The sequence below is a fragment of the Nymphalis io genome, chromosome 30 (genome assembly GCF_905147045.1).
Source record: "Nymphalis io chromosome 30, ilAglIoxx1.1, whole genome shotgun sequence".
Taxonomy (NCBI): Eukaryota; Metazoa; Arthropoda; class Insecta; order Lepidoptera; family Nymphalidae; genus Nymphalis; species Nymphalis io.
In genome coordinates this window covers 6,656,451-6,674,369 of record NC_065917.1, presented here as the reverse complement: position 1 = coordinate 6,674,369, position 17,919 = coordinate 6,656,451, and the positions used below count along the sequence as shown (strand labels likewise).

The following is a 17,919-nucleotide window of genomic DNA, read 5'->3' as shown; positions in this document are numbered from 1 at the left end:
TTGCATAAAGCCCTGCCACCAAGTAAATGATGCTGCCTTGATATAAAAACACGCAAGCACACGAAACTGACGGACATTTTATTTGTTAACTTAAAAAAAAGCGAATGAGGTACGTAAGGGATACACAGCCGTACTAAAATAAAATTACGTAATACATGGCAATTAATTGCTTCCAATGTACATTATTATTCTATTGAGATTTTTTTTTTATTTATAACCATTTAAAAAATATGCATATTTAGCAAATTTTACCCATTTAAATTGAATTTCTAGAATTCAATTTAATAAAAATATGATATACGAGACCATCAATAGGTACTAAACGATGAGACCGGCAATGGGTTTTCTAAATAAATATTAGAATATTAGTTTTTTTTTTTTTTTTTTTTTTTTTTTTTTTTTTTAGCCGGGAGGGCAAATGACTCTACTCCACCTGATGGTAAGTGGTAGTAGAGTCCAAACGCGACGACGGCCAGTACAGACGGGAAAAACGTTCTGCACTAGCCGCCTTCGCCTTGCCGGCCCGCAAGATGCCTCTTCACGCCTCGTTTAAAGGAACCCGGGTTGTAAGAGGAGGGGAACACGTGAGCTGGTAAGGAATTCCATTTTTTGGAAGTGCGACAAAGAAAGGAGTTGCCAAATTTCTTTGTTCGCGATGGAATTGATGTCACAGTTAGGCGGTGACATCGAGAACCAGCTCGCGTGGACTTAAGAAGGAAGGGGGAAGCAGGAATTAGAGAGAATAATTCCTCAGAGCACTCGCCGTGATACAGTCGATAGAAAGCGCTCAGTGCTGCTATCTCACGACGCAATTGTAAAGGTTCAAGGGTGTTTGTGACCTTTACGTCGCCAATAATGCGTACGGCACGTCGCTGCAACCGGTCCAAGGCCTCAAGTAGGTACTTAGCGGAGCCATCCCAGCCCTGTACAGCAGGCACAGTTGTTGTGGCGTGAAAAAGCGCCGCACCTTGTTCAGAACTCCGAGTTTCCGTGAAGCTGTTTTTATAACAGCCTCGATGTAATCCCTTGGACTAAGGTCGCAGTGAACGTCAATCCCCAGCATGGCGATTTTGCTTTGCATCACCAGCGGAGTACCACAGAGGGAGGGAAGAGGGGAAAATGTTGACTTTTTCGCCGTGAGAGCGCATACCTGTGTTTTCTTGGCATTAAACTCAACAAGATTATCAGAGCCCCATTTGGCGATGAGCTCTAACGTCCTATCGAGTTCAATGACAAGATTCTCCCGCCTCTCCTCAGTTTCCGCCCGCCCAGCCACTGCGCGTCCGTGGTATCCACCATGCACTGTACTATCATCTGCATAGCAATGTATGTTCCCAAGGGAGAGCATATCATTGATATGCAAAAGAAAGAATGTGGGAGATAGCACAGATCCCTGGGGGACCCCAGCATTCACTACATAGAATTCTGAAGCGCAACCATCTACTAAAACACGAAGGCTACGCTTGTGTAGGAAGCTGGCAATCCAGGTGCATAGCTGAGCAGGCAGACCATATGCCGGTAGCTTGGAGAGAAGACTTCTGTGCCAGACCCTGTCGAAAGCCTTGGAGATATCGAGGCTGACAGCCAACGATTCTCCATGCTTGTCGATAGCTTCACCCCAGAGGTGTGTTACGTACGCTAGAAGATCACCTGTGGATATAGTTATATATATCTAGTTATATATAGATAGTTAGATACATTGGCGAGTACTGGAGGTATGGTAAGGCCGACTCGAATGCCGTATCGGCAAACGGCATGGCGCTTTTTTATGCCTTGTGTATGCATGCATTTAGCGGATATATTATTCAGAGACGGATACAGGTATGAGGCTAGCCAATACTCAAAGAACACAGAAATAATATATTTTTAATTAAGGTCACAATTATTTAAGTACCCTGTACTGACTCATCAATACATTATAATAATTTAATAAGAAATTGTTATGATTTCGTCATCATGCCAAATATGGAGTACAACTAAAAAGGCGATGTGCTGACGGTACAGTGCACATTATATATATAGAAAAATATTTATTTATTAATTAAGGTTACGCCACATTTATTTATTGCTTAAAAATTGAGTAGCGCATTTGCTGCGCGCTTTTTTAAATAAAAATTATATTATACTTGTAAATAAAATATATTATATTGAATATTAAAACTTCTTATTACGACTGTTAAATAACAGTAAAAACAATTGCCTTCTATTTACGTCATGATATTTTTTATCTTATAATCTGGCAACAATTTTACCATTAATATACAACTAATTTGAAAAGCAGCCCCAGTCCTGTAAATTTAAAATCTTAGCCTTATTGATTGATGTGACATTCAATAATTGACTGACCTACTAATTTAATCGGATTATAACAGATGTTTTCTCATATGTTTTGATTTGGATAGTAACTTGTCAAACAAGAATTGACAACGAACTCGATTTGTAATAACTTTGAAGGTATTTTTTAATAATATAATATTAAAACTGAGTCAGTATGAGGTAGGATCAGTGCAATATCAACCGACCAACGCTTTTCTAGCAACATTATAAAGCTACAGGTAAAATTTTCTCATGTATTAAGCTCTTTCATAAGTTCTTTGTTGTTTTGATATTATGTTTTCATTATTTCCAGTGTTCCAACTCGTTATTGTAAGAAAACGTATGAAAATCACACTCGACCATGGCGTTTTCCTTCCGCAAAATGCTATCAAACATCAATTATTTCAAAAAAACTGAGGATAATAGAGAAAATGTCTTGTCCGATTCCAACTTAAAGAGACGTAGACATACATATGTTTCAGACGAACCTATTATCATAAACTTCGAGTCCACAGAACCAGACTCGACATCGAAACTCTGCACAAGTAGTCTGAAACTCCCTGAATCTGTAAAAAACTTTGCCGCTAAAAAAGGTTCCTTATCAGACACAGATCTATTAACGCTTAGTACGGAATCGCCGTTACGCGAAAAAAGGCGTAAATGTAAAAAACTTAAATTAGACATTAAAAAAGCGAGTCATTCTATGAACCATTTAAGTGAGGATAGCTTTAATAATGTCGAGAACACACCAAAACATGTTTTGTTAGAATGTAAGAGTTCTGATGTGTTTAGCGAACGGTTTAGAGGATTTGATTTTAACAAATCATTCGATTTAATTGATGCTTTATCAGATGATCAACCGTCTTCGCCATTCGAAGAGGATATAGATATTGATTCATTGTCAGAGCAATCTGATTCTGATTTGTCGGTTCACACAAATAAATCATCAATAAAAATGTGTCGCAAAGTCACCGGAAGTCAATCAAGTGATGAAAATCATTTAGTGCCCTCAAGTAGTCTTGAGTCATTCGGAGATGTTGAATTGGATAAGAATGAAGAAGAAAGGGCCCAGTTGTTATTAAATTATCAAATCAAATTAAATAAAATTGAGTGTTTCTTAAGGAAATTTTTCAATGATCTTCAGTTTCACATAGAAATATCAAAATTGTTTTATTCAAAGTCAATTGTCACAGCTCTTCCTGGTTCAGATATATCTAATATTTCTGAAAATAAGGATCATTTATATAGTAAAAATGATAGAGGTCCAAGTCCCTTAGGGTGGAATATTGTCGAGGAGAAAGAAGATAATGAAAATAAATTGAAATTGAAAAAACAGTTGCTATCTATGAAATCCAGCATAGAAGATTTTGTACGAATTTATTTACAAAGTAATATAGAAAGCAATAAATTACTGAACTATAAGAGTATAACGCTTGATACGAAAAAACTTAAGCAGAAATATTTGAAACGTCAAAATACTAGTCATAAGAAAAGAATTAAGCATTTTGATTTCCCTGATTTGAGAGAAGCATTAATAAATCTATTTTCCACGGAAGATGTGCAGGCAAACAACACTGAAAACACAAGTTATTCCGATGACTTAGATACATGCAAGTGCATTTGTAAATGTCACCAACCTTCTTCACCAACTTCACAAACTGATTCCGGACTAACCACAAAAACAAGTGAAGGCTCTACATCCATCACATCATCCATCGGGAATTTCAGCCTTGATTCGTCTACATTAACAGCTTATTCGGAGTCTCTAGATCAGATTGTCAGCTACAATAGCTTTCAAGACACAAGTCTCTACAATACATTCCTTCAGAAAGCTGCTATTGAACGTATAACATTCTATGTACAAGTCCACAGCATTCAACTGAATTCTGAATCAACAGAACTGGATTTAGAATCAAAGAATGTTATAACGTTTCACTGTCCATCATGCAAAGATACACATAACGATGAAAATAGTTTATTAAGACATATATTGAGTCAGAGTCATTGTGAAAAAATTCATTTTATATACAAAACAGCTTATATTAAGAAATGTATGTCAGCTGGAAAAGAAATACAGCCAAGCACTGTCTTGAACTCTATGAGAATGTATCGGGATGTGAATAAAATTGTCTGCTTTGGGGATGCAATATACGCTTGTTCATTATGTTTTGAGAATTTAATCGTTGGTGAATCTGTACTCATGGCTCATTGCTCCGACCCACAACATGTAGGCAGAAGGGAGAAACTTGAAGATATAGTTGGTTAGTCGCACAGTATACTATTTTAAATTTAATTTTTATTTTCTCACATCGATTTACCCAATTTCATAAATCATTAGCTCAATTATTTTTGATAATAAATATTTTTTCTATTATTTTTAAATTATGAACTGTCAAATCGATGTTTGATGTGATTTTTTTTTTATTTTATCATTTGCATGTTTATCTGTGCAAGAATGAAACCTAAAATAATTTTACACTAATTTTCACATTAATGTAAACTTGACAAAAACTAATTACCTTTTTTTTTCTATTCTTTATTTTCTATTTATTTTCTCTGTTGACTGGTAATTTTGATTTTTTTTTTGTTTCCAAACTTCATTTATTTTATTTTTTGAATGTTTTTATAATACAAACGGTGCTCAAATTCATTTGATATACAAAGCTGTGTTGAATCAACATTTATTTTCTGAATTTAGTAATAAGTGTATTATGGCTTTAATCTAAATCGATTTTTAATAACATCTATATTTCCTCTACTTCTATAAGATCTGAATATTTAAGTAAATGGACCTAAAACGTAATTTATTTCATATATGTACAATTAATAAGCACTTACTAACCTAATCATTAAACACGCACAAAATTAATGAACTTATCTGGGCGGTTAAGTGCACCGGAGCCGCTGTTATGGTTTTAGTGTTGCTATTATTATTATTTTTTATAAAACGGAAAATGGGTCACCTCGGTAAGTGATCACAATGCCTATTTATATTCATCACCCTTATTATATTCATCCCTTGTGCCTGTAGTTCCACTGGCTCACTCACTCTTCAAATTTGAAGTCAGAATGCTAAGTATTATTGTTTGACGGTAATATAATTTTGATGATTGGATTTTACAGTAAATAGGGTGAAAAATGATGATGCTATTAATAACATTTTCAATAAATTATCAACATAATATTATATTTTACAAATTAAAATTTAATTATTGAAATAAACAAAATTTAAAAAAAAACAATAATATAATGTTACATTTCAATATCGTTAGTTTCATATTTGCTACCGGTCCAGATAAGTTTGTGGCACTGTTTACACGTACCAAACATATATAATATATACACACACAAGATAATTGAGTATAAATATTAATCTTATTTATAACATTGAATAGAACTATTGTATTAACATACAAAAGCCGCGCAAGATGCATTATACGACTTTCGTTCGAAAATCTGTATTTAAATCCGCTCGGCTTTTTCATAATTGAATAATTAATATTTATTTATTATTTACGCTCTTATAGAGGTGTGAAATTATGGATTTTCTAAGCCTTTTTTAATCGCATTAAACACATAAAAATAAATCATAAATCTTAAGAGAAATATTTACAAAATATATATATGTTCCTAAAAATTTTTCTGGTGTTCAATAAAAAAAATAAAGTGAAACGTCGAATTTTCGAATAAACAGGGTTTTAAAGATTGATTCGCTTTTTTACTATTTTTGTAACGGTGTAGACGTAATAGAGGATATCCACAATAATAATAATTAAATATAATTACTCGCAAAATAAAAAAAAATATATAAAAAAAATGTAGTTATACGTAGTAGATACAGTTTTTATATAAAATAATGTAACATGGTAATATGCTCTATTTTACTTGAAATCTAACAAACTTACTTATAAACTTTATTAGATAAACAATCCTGTGTCTTCTTCTTCTTAATGTCAAATCAATAATGACAGAAAGAGATAAATCAGTATTTAACTAAACAACTGCTAAGCAACATTTATAAGTAAGGGATTACAGTTCAACTATAATTCAAACAAATTCACAGAAACAAAAAAAATAAACAGTTTATTCTATACAGTTTAATAAAAACACAAATATTTCTATTTTATATCTCAACAAATTTTCACTTATAATACCTTAATTTTGTCTTATCTTATAAAAAATAACATTTTCGTATTTTCTTAGCAATTAAGTTGAACAATAACTTTTTATTTACTTTCCTCTCGTGTATTAATGACTAAGGTAGAAATGTAATATTAAAACAAATATAAGTAATTGTCGCATGAATAATAAAAATAACTCCATACCGGATCTCATTCTATACATAAATAAGCCTCCATAAAGACTGATTTTGAATCAAGAAAAAGCGTTTAAAAGTATTTAAAAAAAAACAAACGTCAAACAATACCAATGTACCCAATTATACCGCCTTATATTTAAAATTAACTATGTAATAAGGTTAGAACGTCTTTTTCCAAAACTTTCTATTTTCCTATAAATTTGTGATATGTGACTAGGTATCCATAACTGCTTTGTATAACTAAAGTTTAGAAAATTGTAACTCGATTGACTAAAAATATTCTCAAAGCAATATTAATGGAACCATTTTATAGGATGATAGTAACATCATCAATGATTTCATTAATTCTAATATCTTATATTAGATCATAAGTATACAATATAACCTACTTAAGTATCATCTGTAATAATATAAGGTTTTAGATGTAAAGGTTTTTTTGTAATAAATAATGATATTATCATTTTTATACGTAGTAGGTACAAGCAAATGTCAAAATGGTGAGAAAAAAAAAGCAATAAATTGTTCGTTCAAAAACACATTTAATAGGTAATAAATAAATTGTCGAATAATCTTTTTTTTTATATATTATGTAAGTCTATAGTAATAAACATGCTTATTGCACACAATAGAATAAAAAGCTTTAATATTTATAAAGGTGGGCATTACTGTTTAAAAAAAGTCTGTGATTTTACTGTTGATAAACCGAAATTATTCTTAAGATTGTTAAAATTTCCGACTAAATTTTTTTTTAATATTTTTGTTTAATTCTTGTTCCATTCTGTATTTTTTTCTTTGTTATTACGAATATCGTTTCTTTCAATGTGAAGTGATGGATACGTTCTGCCATCGTGATTTATATATATTTTTTAATTAATGAGTATCGAAATATACCTTTTTAATATGAATAGAAATCGAACTGATTTTTTTTTCCGCAACTATTTTAAAGTTAACGTACATTTTCTTAGCAATGTTTCCAGGATTTTGTCGTGATAAAAAAATGTAACAGTAACAATAGTGTTATTAGAATGTAAAAAGTTTTTTTTTAAAGTCGCCACACGAAACGCAGCTGTGATCCACAAATAAAGTGTTCATAAAAATAGGATTGAATCAGAAATTGCAGAGACCAAATAACATTATTTTTCTTTACCCAACTTAAGATTCTTTATAAATTATTTTTATGCTTCTTTATTTATGTAAAAGCTTATTTTCTTAGAACCTTATAAATTTAATAAATAAAAAATTGTGTGGTATCTGCAATTTATGGTCTGTTGATTTCCTTGTTAAATTTTTTGTAAACCTAATCTGTTTTTCGAGTGATTAAATAAATGTAGTTTGGATATCTTTGTTTTATTTTATAATAAATGCTCCACATTTTCATCTGCTTTAAACGTCACTGATACACCCACATGTTTAATAAATTAGATTAGTCGATCTTCGAAGATTAGCACTTTCACTGCTATCCGCAAAAAATAAAATACGGATAAACATTTACCGAGCTCATCGTGTAATTGTCGCCTAGCGCCACTACACTCGGAACTGGTTCACGCACTAGCGAGGAGGGGTGTCAAACTGGAATTGTATTAAGTTACTTGTATACTTGTATAAGTTGATTGTTAATATAATAACAATATTGTCCGTTGTTTAACAATTTAATTCGCAATGCTTAACACTAAATTAGTATTTAATGTTAGGTAAATTTAAAGCGCTCAAACGAACTAATACTTTAATTTTATTAGTAATTACACACAATTTTACCTGAACAATTGACTTTCTTAATTCCTTAGTTATGAAAGAGCGCTTTTTTCTTGAAAAGTTTCGTTTTAGCTGGAACTATATAAATATAGAATTTGAGCCACTATACAGGTAATATAATACTCTTCCACCGCATCACCTCCCTGCGTGGTGTCGTTCATGTGCTCGCATGTGACTTATGTAGCCAATCTTCTTACTGATGATCCTTGCGCATAGCGGGCATGTGAGCACTCCATTGATATAATTCTAGTTGATTGCCGCGGGTGGTCGGGCTTTCAACTGGTCGCGTCTGGCATCAAGCTCAACGATGCGACTCACTTCAAATTCTTGGATCTTCGCTTTAATGCTTCATCTCCATTGTTCCCTGTTGGCGGCCTGCTGCTCCCACTGCGCTGTTTTTATATTGCACTTTTTCATGTGCCGCTTAAGCACATCTTTGTATCTAAGGAGTTGTCCGCCATGTTTACGCTTGCCTTCCATAAGTTCGCTATAAAAGATGCGCTTAGCGACACGCTGATCCGCCATCCTTGACACGTGACCACACCAACGAAGTTGTCGCCGCATAAGGTAAGCTTCAATGCCACCTACATTAGCTCTTTGCAGCACTTCTGAATTCCGCACACGATCAGACCACTGGATATTCAAGATTTTGCGTAGGCATTTAAGGTGGAAGCGGTCTAATGTGCGAATATGATGTCGGTACACGGTCCAGGTTTCGGCAGAGTATAGAATATTAGGAAGCACGACCGCCATATATACAGAAATTTTGGTAGCCAGTTTTAGGTCATGTGAGCGGAAGACTTTGGTATTCAGTTTGCCGAATGCCGCGGCTGCAGCACCGATCCTGCTGTTGATTTCGGCATCCAATTCGCACTTGGATGTAACAGTGCTCCCCAAGTAACGAAACTAATCGACCTGCTTTAGTACGTCATCTCCAAGTTTGATGATCAGTGTTTCACGGCCGTGGATATCCAAAGATATTACTTCTGTCTTTTTGACACTGATCTTTAGGCTTGCGGCAGGACACATGAAACTCGGACATGAGCTTATGCAGGCCGTCTGGGGATTCTGCCACAAAACATAAGTCATCCGCATAAGTGATCTCAGTAATCATTGCGTGAGACCCTTGTTCGGGCCTTTAACCTGGCTAAATTGAAAAGACTGCTATCAGTGCGGAAATGGACGCGAACTCCCTCGGGAGTCGCCTGTAGGACATCGCGAACTACAACTGCATAGTACAGGGCAAACAGTGTGGGCGCCAGCACGCATCCTTGCTTTACCCCACAGGTAACGGGGAAAAAGTCCGACTGTTCACCGTCAATAGTGACGCAGCTCCTCATTTCGTCATGCAGTAGTCACACTAGTCGCACAAACTTCTCCGTGCATCCCAATTTTCCTAGCACAGTCCAAAGAGCTTCACGAGGCACGCTATCAAATGCCTTCTCAAGGTCGACAAAACAAAGATACATGTTACGACCCTGCTCTCTGCTTTTCTCTTGCAGTTGACGCACTGAGAAGATAGTCTCACATGTACCCCAGTCATTTCGGAAGCCAAACTGGGTTTCAGGCAGAATCTTTTCCGAAAGTTCTGTAAGGCGGTGTAAAAGAATTCTGGCGAGGACTTTTCCGGGGACCTTTAATAGTGAAATACCGCGGAAGGAGTTGCAGTCAGAACGGTCCCCCTTTCCCTTATACGGTGCCCTGATGATAGATACTTTGAACGTATCAGGGACTTGTTCTTTTTCCCAAATATGGGTAAAAAGTTCCCATAGAGCCGAATGCAACTTATCACCACCGTATTTGAGTAGTTCTCCCGGTATAAAGTCTATGCCAACCGCGCGCTTATTCTGTTGTTGATGGCTGAAACAACCTCATCACGTGACAGCGGCTCATCCAGCTTGATAAAAGTAGGCAGCTGAGGTAAGGAATAAATGTATTCCAGATTAAATGTTCGGTCTACATTGAGCAGGAAGTTAAAGTGTTCTGCGCAACACCTGAGTACTTCCTCCCTGCTTTTAAGAAGCGCATCGCCAGATGCAGGACGAAGTGGCAATTTTCTCAAGCGGGATGTACCGAGCAACCTTCGAACCTCACTGTAGAACTCTCCTAGCTGATTAGTGTCAGCAAGCCACTGCACTTAGGCGCTTTGTCCCGCCACCACTTGTCCTTAATCTCTCGAGATAGCTTTCAGCAGCTCCACGTCACCTTGCTTGATCCCCACTACGCCTTGGCTTGGCTGTGTTCTGCTGCGCACTTGTAAAAGACGCCGATGCTTGTCAGTTGTCTCAGTAAGGACTCCGTCATTCTCATCATACCAGTCCGCATTCTTGCGGACTTTTAGACCCATAGTAGCAGTGGCAGTATCAAATATTTGAGAAGACAGAGAACCCCAATCAGCTTCAACATCACCGGTTCTTTCATTTGATATAAGTGCGCTGGTCAAGGCTTCAGCATATTTCTTCCTAGTTTCAAAATCTTTTAGCCTCTCGACATCCAAAGATGCAGGTTACGCTCTTTCGGATCTTCTGGAACAAAGACGGGGATTTAGCTTAGTGACTACAAGCCGGTGGTTGGTCCAACAGTGGGCACCGCGCATGACGTGATTACGGGTGATTTGGACTTCGGAGATATCTTTTTGGCGCACCATAGCATAATCAATCAAATGCCAGTGTTTGGATCTTGGATGCATCCATGTAGTTTTGTGCTTGGCTGGAAGTCTGAACATTGTATTTGTGATCGCTAGGTCTAATTGTGCACATAAGCTGAGCAGTAGTTGACCGTTGATGTACATATTGCCAACTCCGTGTCTCCCCAAGACTAGGCCAGGCGTCGTAATCCCGTCCAACTCTAGCATTGAAATCCCCGAAGACCAGTATCTTCTCTTTGGGGCGTATGCTTTCGATGCACCGGGTCAAATCGTCGTTAAAATTAACCTTTATGATATCAGATTTATCCAGCGTTGGAGCATAGACACTGATGACATTCAGGTATTTGTCATATTCAAGGTGGAGGCGCAGTGTGGTGATGCGGTCCGAGATGTGCACTGGACACTCTTGTAATTAATTAATGAGCTGGTTCTTAACAGCAAATCCTACGCCCGACCTCCGAATGGAACCCGGTTCACGGGTTTCAATCCCGGCTCGGTTACCAACTCGGCTTTGTTATTAATATACAATTATATTGCAGAGGTAACTTTTAGTTGTTTTTTTCGCATTCACGCACAGGTATATAGCACGGGATAAAACCTTTTTTATTATTATTTATTTGAAAATGCACATTTACAGTACATATATTAAACACTTGTGAATATAAACAAGTAACATATGTCTGATATATGTATCAATTACAGATATGCACTGTCTAGTTGCTTGACAAAAAATGATTGTAATAGCTGCAATTTTTTTTCTTTTTTTTTATATAAACAAACATATTCTTATAAAAAAAACCACTGTGTAATACATATATTTATTTACTAGCTTTATCTATTTAACACAACAAGGTAATTTATTATTTTCACTTTTCTCTGCAAACACAGGAAATAAGGGGTCTGAAGTCTGCACAGGGAATATTTATTGTCTCCAATCAAGCAAGGTCAACAACTTATACCCACATCTTAATTTTATATAATTACTGGCATCTTGGGTTCGCACAATTAAGAACAATGTATTTTCAAAAGGATTTGAATAAAATCCTTTCTTAGGGAGCGTCTATGTCGAGGAAGGAGTAACTAACAAATTTCAAGTCAATCGTGCAGATAGTTTAGGAGATTGTCAGTGAGTGGTATTTCCTTTTATTTAAACGTTACATGTGTACTGAGTTACTGCTGAGCTTCTGCCAATTAGAACAGTAGAATCTAAATTCACCATAAATTTGTAAGAATTAAGAAACAGTAAAATATCTAAAAATTCTCATTTGAATTTAGAATAGATTGATCTTGTAATTGTTGCAATTCATTAAATGCATTCATGCAAGGTTTTTTAAAAGGAGACCTGTGCAAATCTATTATTTTTTGTACAACTGTATAATTTGTACTAAACTTTTTTTGTGCTTGTAGATAGGTTAGTAGTAGCCGACCATAATTCTTATCGTTAACACATTGCTGTGAAGCATTTGATAATTTCGATAAAACATAATTTTGTATTGAATCAGTTTTTTCACAATTTTTATACAATATATGAATTGAATATAAATGATGAATAAAAACGTCATTTGATAAATTAAAAGAAATTATATTTTTCATTAATTCCGACTGACATTTAATATCCATTGTCGATATATATTGTTGTAAAACTTGAGCAGACAACTCAGTATCTTTAATCATTAATTCTAATAAATACTTAAATATTACACTGTTGAATTTTTCAGCCTTTATTATTATGTCTAAGGACGTCCTTGTGTATTCCCTTTTCAAATATACCGGCAAAAATAAAGTATAGAATTTTTCAAGGAATGTCAAATTTATGATATCAGTTTTGAAAATATGACTACACAGCTTTTCAACGGATGTTAGTGATAATTTTGCGGCCAGCATAGGATATAGAGCTGAATGTTTCAAGCAATTTTCTACTAAATAATCGAATTGAGAAATAGGATCAATATCAATCATTTCCTGCCAAATATTGTCAGATATTTCGACTTCTTCTAGAATTAGTGTTTCTAGACTGTGTGAATTCGTATGTTCTAAAACGGGAATTGAAATCGCTGCATTATTGTCGCTTTCTTTCACATTTTCCGCTTCCTTTTCGTGGTTAAAGGAACCAAATCTTTGAACCCATTTATTATTCTGATCTAATTTTGAAGCTTCGATACAACGTCTAAGAAGTGGCAGCGAAGATTCGGAGAATTGCCACAGTGACATAGTTTAAATAAATCGTTTAGTTAATTAAAGTTATCTATTGTTATTTATTTTGAACTTTGAGTTTATTTGTAGCTACCAAATATCCTTAAAATATTGACATTGACAATGACTAATCAATTGTAGTATTGCCTCATTATAGAATTAATAAAAAAATTTAAAGTTCTCTAAAATGGCCTCCGAAACTTCCTTAACATTTATTTTAAAATAAGTTTCTTGCTTGATTACTAACCAAAGTAGTTCTAAATAAAATAACAATAATATTTGGACAATATTGATAAATTGGACCATTTACTTAAAGAAATTATAACCTTTTGAAACACAGTATTTTTGTATCATAATTAGAACAATATATTATGCTATGCCAGATTTTATATCTATTTTGTCTAACTTTAATAAATAAACTCGGTTAGGATGTAGGATGTTTGCTCTTTGTCTGTTCTAACCGTAAAAGAAAAAAAAAATCTTGTCAGTTGTTATTATTTTATCAAGTTGGCTGTCAGATTTTATTTATATAAAATCAGTTATTAAATTTAAACGGACGAGTGAAGTTGTTTATATTGTTATTTATAAAAATAAAATGAATGTTAATTAATAATTTTATTCAAGATGTTAATAATAAAAAGGTAAGATTGTTTTAAATTTTCTATGAATTAAAATTATATTTATACGTTTTAGTTAAACTGTATTATTTCACTAAAGATAAACAAAATTATTTATTTATTTATTAAGGATCTCCAACAAAGTATACACACTTACGAGTACATTTTATCGTGGAATAATAATTTAAATTTGTGTGTTCCTTAATTAAAGGAAATCACAGCAAGCATTTATATTTTTATTATTATAAATTATTGGTATAAACAATTATTCCGAACTATATTAACGCATTAACAATTAAGATAGCTATGTTATTATATTGATTAAAAAAATTATATAGAGTCTCAAGAAGAATTTATACATTAATTATAATTAAAAATCGAATTAAATTGTTAAAATGGTCCGATTTAACTTCTTCTTAAGAACAATATTCATGTACATTAATATAGACTACAAGAAAAACAATAGTGTAGCTTTAACCCAGGCTATTTTGTAGATCTTTTTATACTTGAATATTATTTTTCGCTATTATATATTATCAACTCCGTGATTTAGATATCTTGTTGGTTTGGTGGCTAGTTTATGACGCTGCACATTTCGTGTCCCTCGGTTCAAATCCCAGGTAGAGCCTACTACTAGTGATCTCGTGTTTAGCGCCGATAATATCGCGAAGCATGTGTAAGTGCTCTACTGTGCTGTGCTAACATGGTAATATGCTCTATTTTACTTGAAATCTAACAAACTTACTTATAAACTTTATTAGATAAACAATCCTGTGTCTTCTTCTTCTTAATGTCAAATCAATAATGACAGAAAGAGATAAATCAGTATTTAACTAAACAACTGCTAAGCAACATTTATAAGTAAGGGATTACAGTTCAACTATAATTCAAACAAATTCACAGAAACAAAAAAAATAAACAGTTTATTCTATACAGTTTAATAAAAACACAAATATTTCTATTTTATATCTCAACAAATTTTCACTTATAATACCTTAATTTTGTCTTATCTTATAAAAAATAACATTTTCGTATTTTCTTAGCAATTAAGTTGAACAATAACTTTTTATTTACTTTCCTCTCGTGTATTAATGACTAAGGTAGAAATGTAATATTAAAACAAATATAAGTAATTGTCGCATGAATAATAAAAATAACTCCATACCGGATCTCATTCTATACATAAATAAGCCTCCATAAAGACTGATTTTGAATCAAGAAAAAGCGTTTAAAAGTATTTAAAAAAAAACAAACGTCAAACAATACCAATGTACCCAATTATACCGCCTTATATTTAAAATTAACTATGTAATAAGGTTAGAACGTCTTTTTCCAAAACTTTCTATTTTCCTATAAATTTGTGATATGTGACTAGGTATCCATAACTGCTTTGTATAACTAAAGTTTAGAAAATTGTAACTCGATTGACTAAAAATATTCTCAAAGCAATATTAATGGAACCATTTTATAGGATGATAGTAACATCATCAATGATTTCATTAATTCTAATATCTTATATTAGATCATAAGTATACAATATAACCTACTTAAGTATCATCTGTAATAATATAAGGTTTTAGATGTAAAGGTTTTTTTGTAATAAATAATGATATTATCATTTTTATACGTAGTAGGTACAAGCAAATGTCAAAATGGTGAGAAAAAAAAAGCAATAAATTGTTCGTTCAAAAACACATTTAATAGGTAATAAATAAATTGTCGAATAATCTTTTTTTTTATATATTATGTAAGTCTATAGTAATAAACATGCTTATTGCACACAATAGAATAAAAAGCTTTAATATTTATAAAGGTGGGCATTACTGTTTAAAAAAAGTCTGTGATTTTACTGTTGATAAACCGAAATTATTCTTAAGATTGTTAAAATTTCCGACTAAATTTTTTTTTAATATTTTTGTTTAATTCTTGTTCCATTCTGTATTTTTTTCTTTGTTATTACGAATATCGTTTCTTTCAATGTGAAGTGATGGATACGTTCTGCCATCGTGATTTATATATATTTTTTAATTAATGAGTATCGAAATATACCTTTTTAATATGAATAGAAATCGAACTGATTTTTTTTTCCGCAACTATTTTAAAGTTAACGTACATTTTCTTAGCAATGTTTCCAGGATTTTGTCGTGATAAAAAAATGTAACAGTAACAATAGTGTTATTAGAATGTAAAAAGTTTTTTTTTAAAGTCGCCACACGAAACGCAGCTGTGATCCACAAATAAAGTGTTCATAAAAATAGGATTGAATCAGAAATTGCAGAGACCAAATAACATTATTTTTCTTTACCCAACTTAAGATTCTTTATAAATTATTTTTATGCTTCTTTATTTATGTAAAAGCTTATTTTCTTAGAACCTTATAAATTCAATAAATAAAAAATTGTGTGGTATCTGCAATTTATGGTCTGTTGATTTCCTTGTTAAATTTTTTGTAAACCTAATCTGTTTTTCGAGTGATTAAATAAATGTAGTTTGGATATCTTTGTTTTATTTTATAATAAATGCTCCACATTTTCATCTGCTTTAAACGTCACTGATACACCCACATGTTTAATAAATTAGATTAGTCGATCTTCGAAGATTAGCACTTTCACTGCTATCCGCAAAAAATAAAATACGGATAAACATTTACCGAGCTCATCGTGTAATTGTCGCCTAGCGCCACTACACTCGGAACTGGTTCACGCACTAGCGAGGAGGGGTGTCAAACTGGAATTGTATTAAGTTACTTGTATACTTGTATAAGTTGATTGTTAATATAATAACAATATTGTCCGTTGTTTAACAATTTAATTCGCAATGCTTAACACTAAATTAGTATTTAATGTTAGGTAAATTTAAAGCGCTCAAACGAACTAATACTTTAATTTTATTAGTAATTACACACAATTTTACCTGAACAATTGACTTTCTTAATTCCTTAGTTATGAAAGAGCGCTTTTTTCTTGAAAAGTTTCGTTTTAGCTGGAACTATATAAATATAGAATTTGAGCCACTATACAGGTAATATAATACTCTTCCACCGCATCACCTCCCTGCGTGGTGTCGTTCATGTGCTCGCATGTGACTTATGTAGCCAATCTTCTTACTGATGATCCTTGCGCATAGCGGGCATGTGAGCACTCCATTGATATAATTCTAGTTGATTGCCGCGGGTGGTCGGGCTTTCAACTGGTCGCGTCTGGCATCAAGCTCAACGATGCGACTCACTTCAAATTCTTGGATCTTCGCTTTAATGCTTCATCTCCATTGTTCCCTGTTGGCGGCCTGCTGCTCCCACTGCGCTGTTTTTATATTGCACTTTTTCATGTGCCGCTTAAGCACATCTTTGTATCTAAGGAGTTGTCCGCCATGTTTACGCTTGCCTTCCATAAGTTCGCTATAAAAGATGCGCTTAGCGACACGCTGATCCGCCATCCTTGACACGTGACCACACCAACGAAGTTGTCGCCGCATAAGGTAAGCTTCAATGCCACCTACATTAGCTCTTTGCAGCACTTCTGAATTCCGCACACGATCAGACCACTGGATATTCAAGATTTTGCGTAGGCATTTAAGGTGGAAGCGGTCTAATGTGCGAATATGATGTCGGTACACGGTCCAGGTTTCGGCAGAGTATAGAATATTAGGAAGCACGACCGCCATATATACAGAAATTTTGGTAGCCAGTTTTAGGTCATGTGAGCGGAAGACTTTGGTATTCAGTTTGCCGAATGCCGCGGCTGCAGCACCGATCCTGCTGTTGATTTCGGCATCCAATTCGCACTTGGATGTAACAGTGCTCCCCAAGTAACGAAACTAATCGACCTGCTTTAGTACGTCATCTCCAAGTTTGATGATCAGTGTTTCACGGCCGTGGATATCCAAAGATATTACTTCTGTCTTTTTGACACTGATCTTTAGGCTTGCGGCAGGACACATGAAACTCGGACATGAGCTTATGCAGGCCGTCTGGGGATTCTGCCACAAAACATAAGTCATCCGCATAAGTGATCTCAGTAATCATTGCGTGAGACCCTTGTTCGGGCCTTTAACCTGGCTAAATTGAAAAGACTGCT

The 17,919-nt window shown here is 33.8% G+C and overlaps 2 protein-coding genes and 1 long non-coding RNA gene across 3 annotated transcripts in view; 2 read left to right on the top strand and 1 right to left on the bottom strand.

The window, feature by feature from the left end:
- Nucleotides 1-2,431: 2,431 nt before the first annotated feature.
- On the top strand, nt 2,432-6,985 carry LOC126779936 (uncharacterized). The gene is made up of 2 exons (XM_050504142.1): nt 2,432-2,555; nt 2,630-6,985. Exon 2 carries the CDS (start codon nt 2,678-2,680, stop codon nt 4,580-4,582), a length of 1,905 nt encoding a protein of 634 aa, XP_050360099.1. The 5' UTR covers nt 2,432-2,555; nt 2,630-2,677; the 3' UTR covers nt 4,583-6,985.
- A 105-nt stretch (nt 6,986-7,090) lies between these two features.
- On the bottom strand, nt 7,091-16,274 carry LOC126780170 (uncharacterized). Its single transcript, XR_007670452.1, has 2 exons — nt 16,134-16,274; nt 7,091-7,775 (listed from the first exon to the last, which is right to left on the bottom strand). It is a non-coding gene; the product is annotated as an uncharacterized LOC126780170 (long non-coding RNA).
- The window catches only part of LOC126779885 (lysosomal alpha-mannosidase-like), a 36,324-nt gene continuing 32,185 nt past the window's right edge, over nt 13,781-17,919 (top strand). Inside the window, exon 1 of the mRNA XM_050504033.1 lies at nt 13,781-13,867. Coding sequence (XP_050359990.1) covers nt 13,851-13,867 — 17 coding nt within the window. The 5' untranslated portion in view covers nt 13,781-13,850. The remainder of the gene's footprint in view (nt 13,868-17,919) is intronic.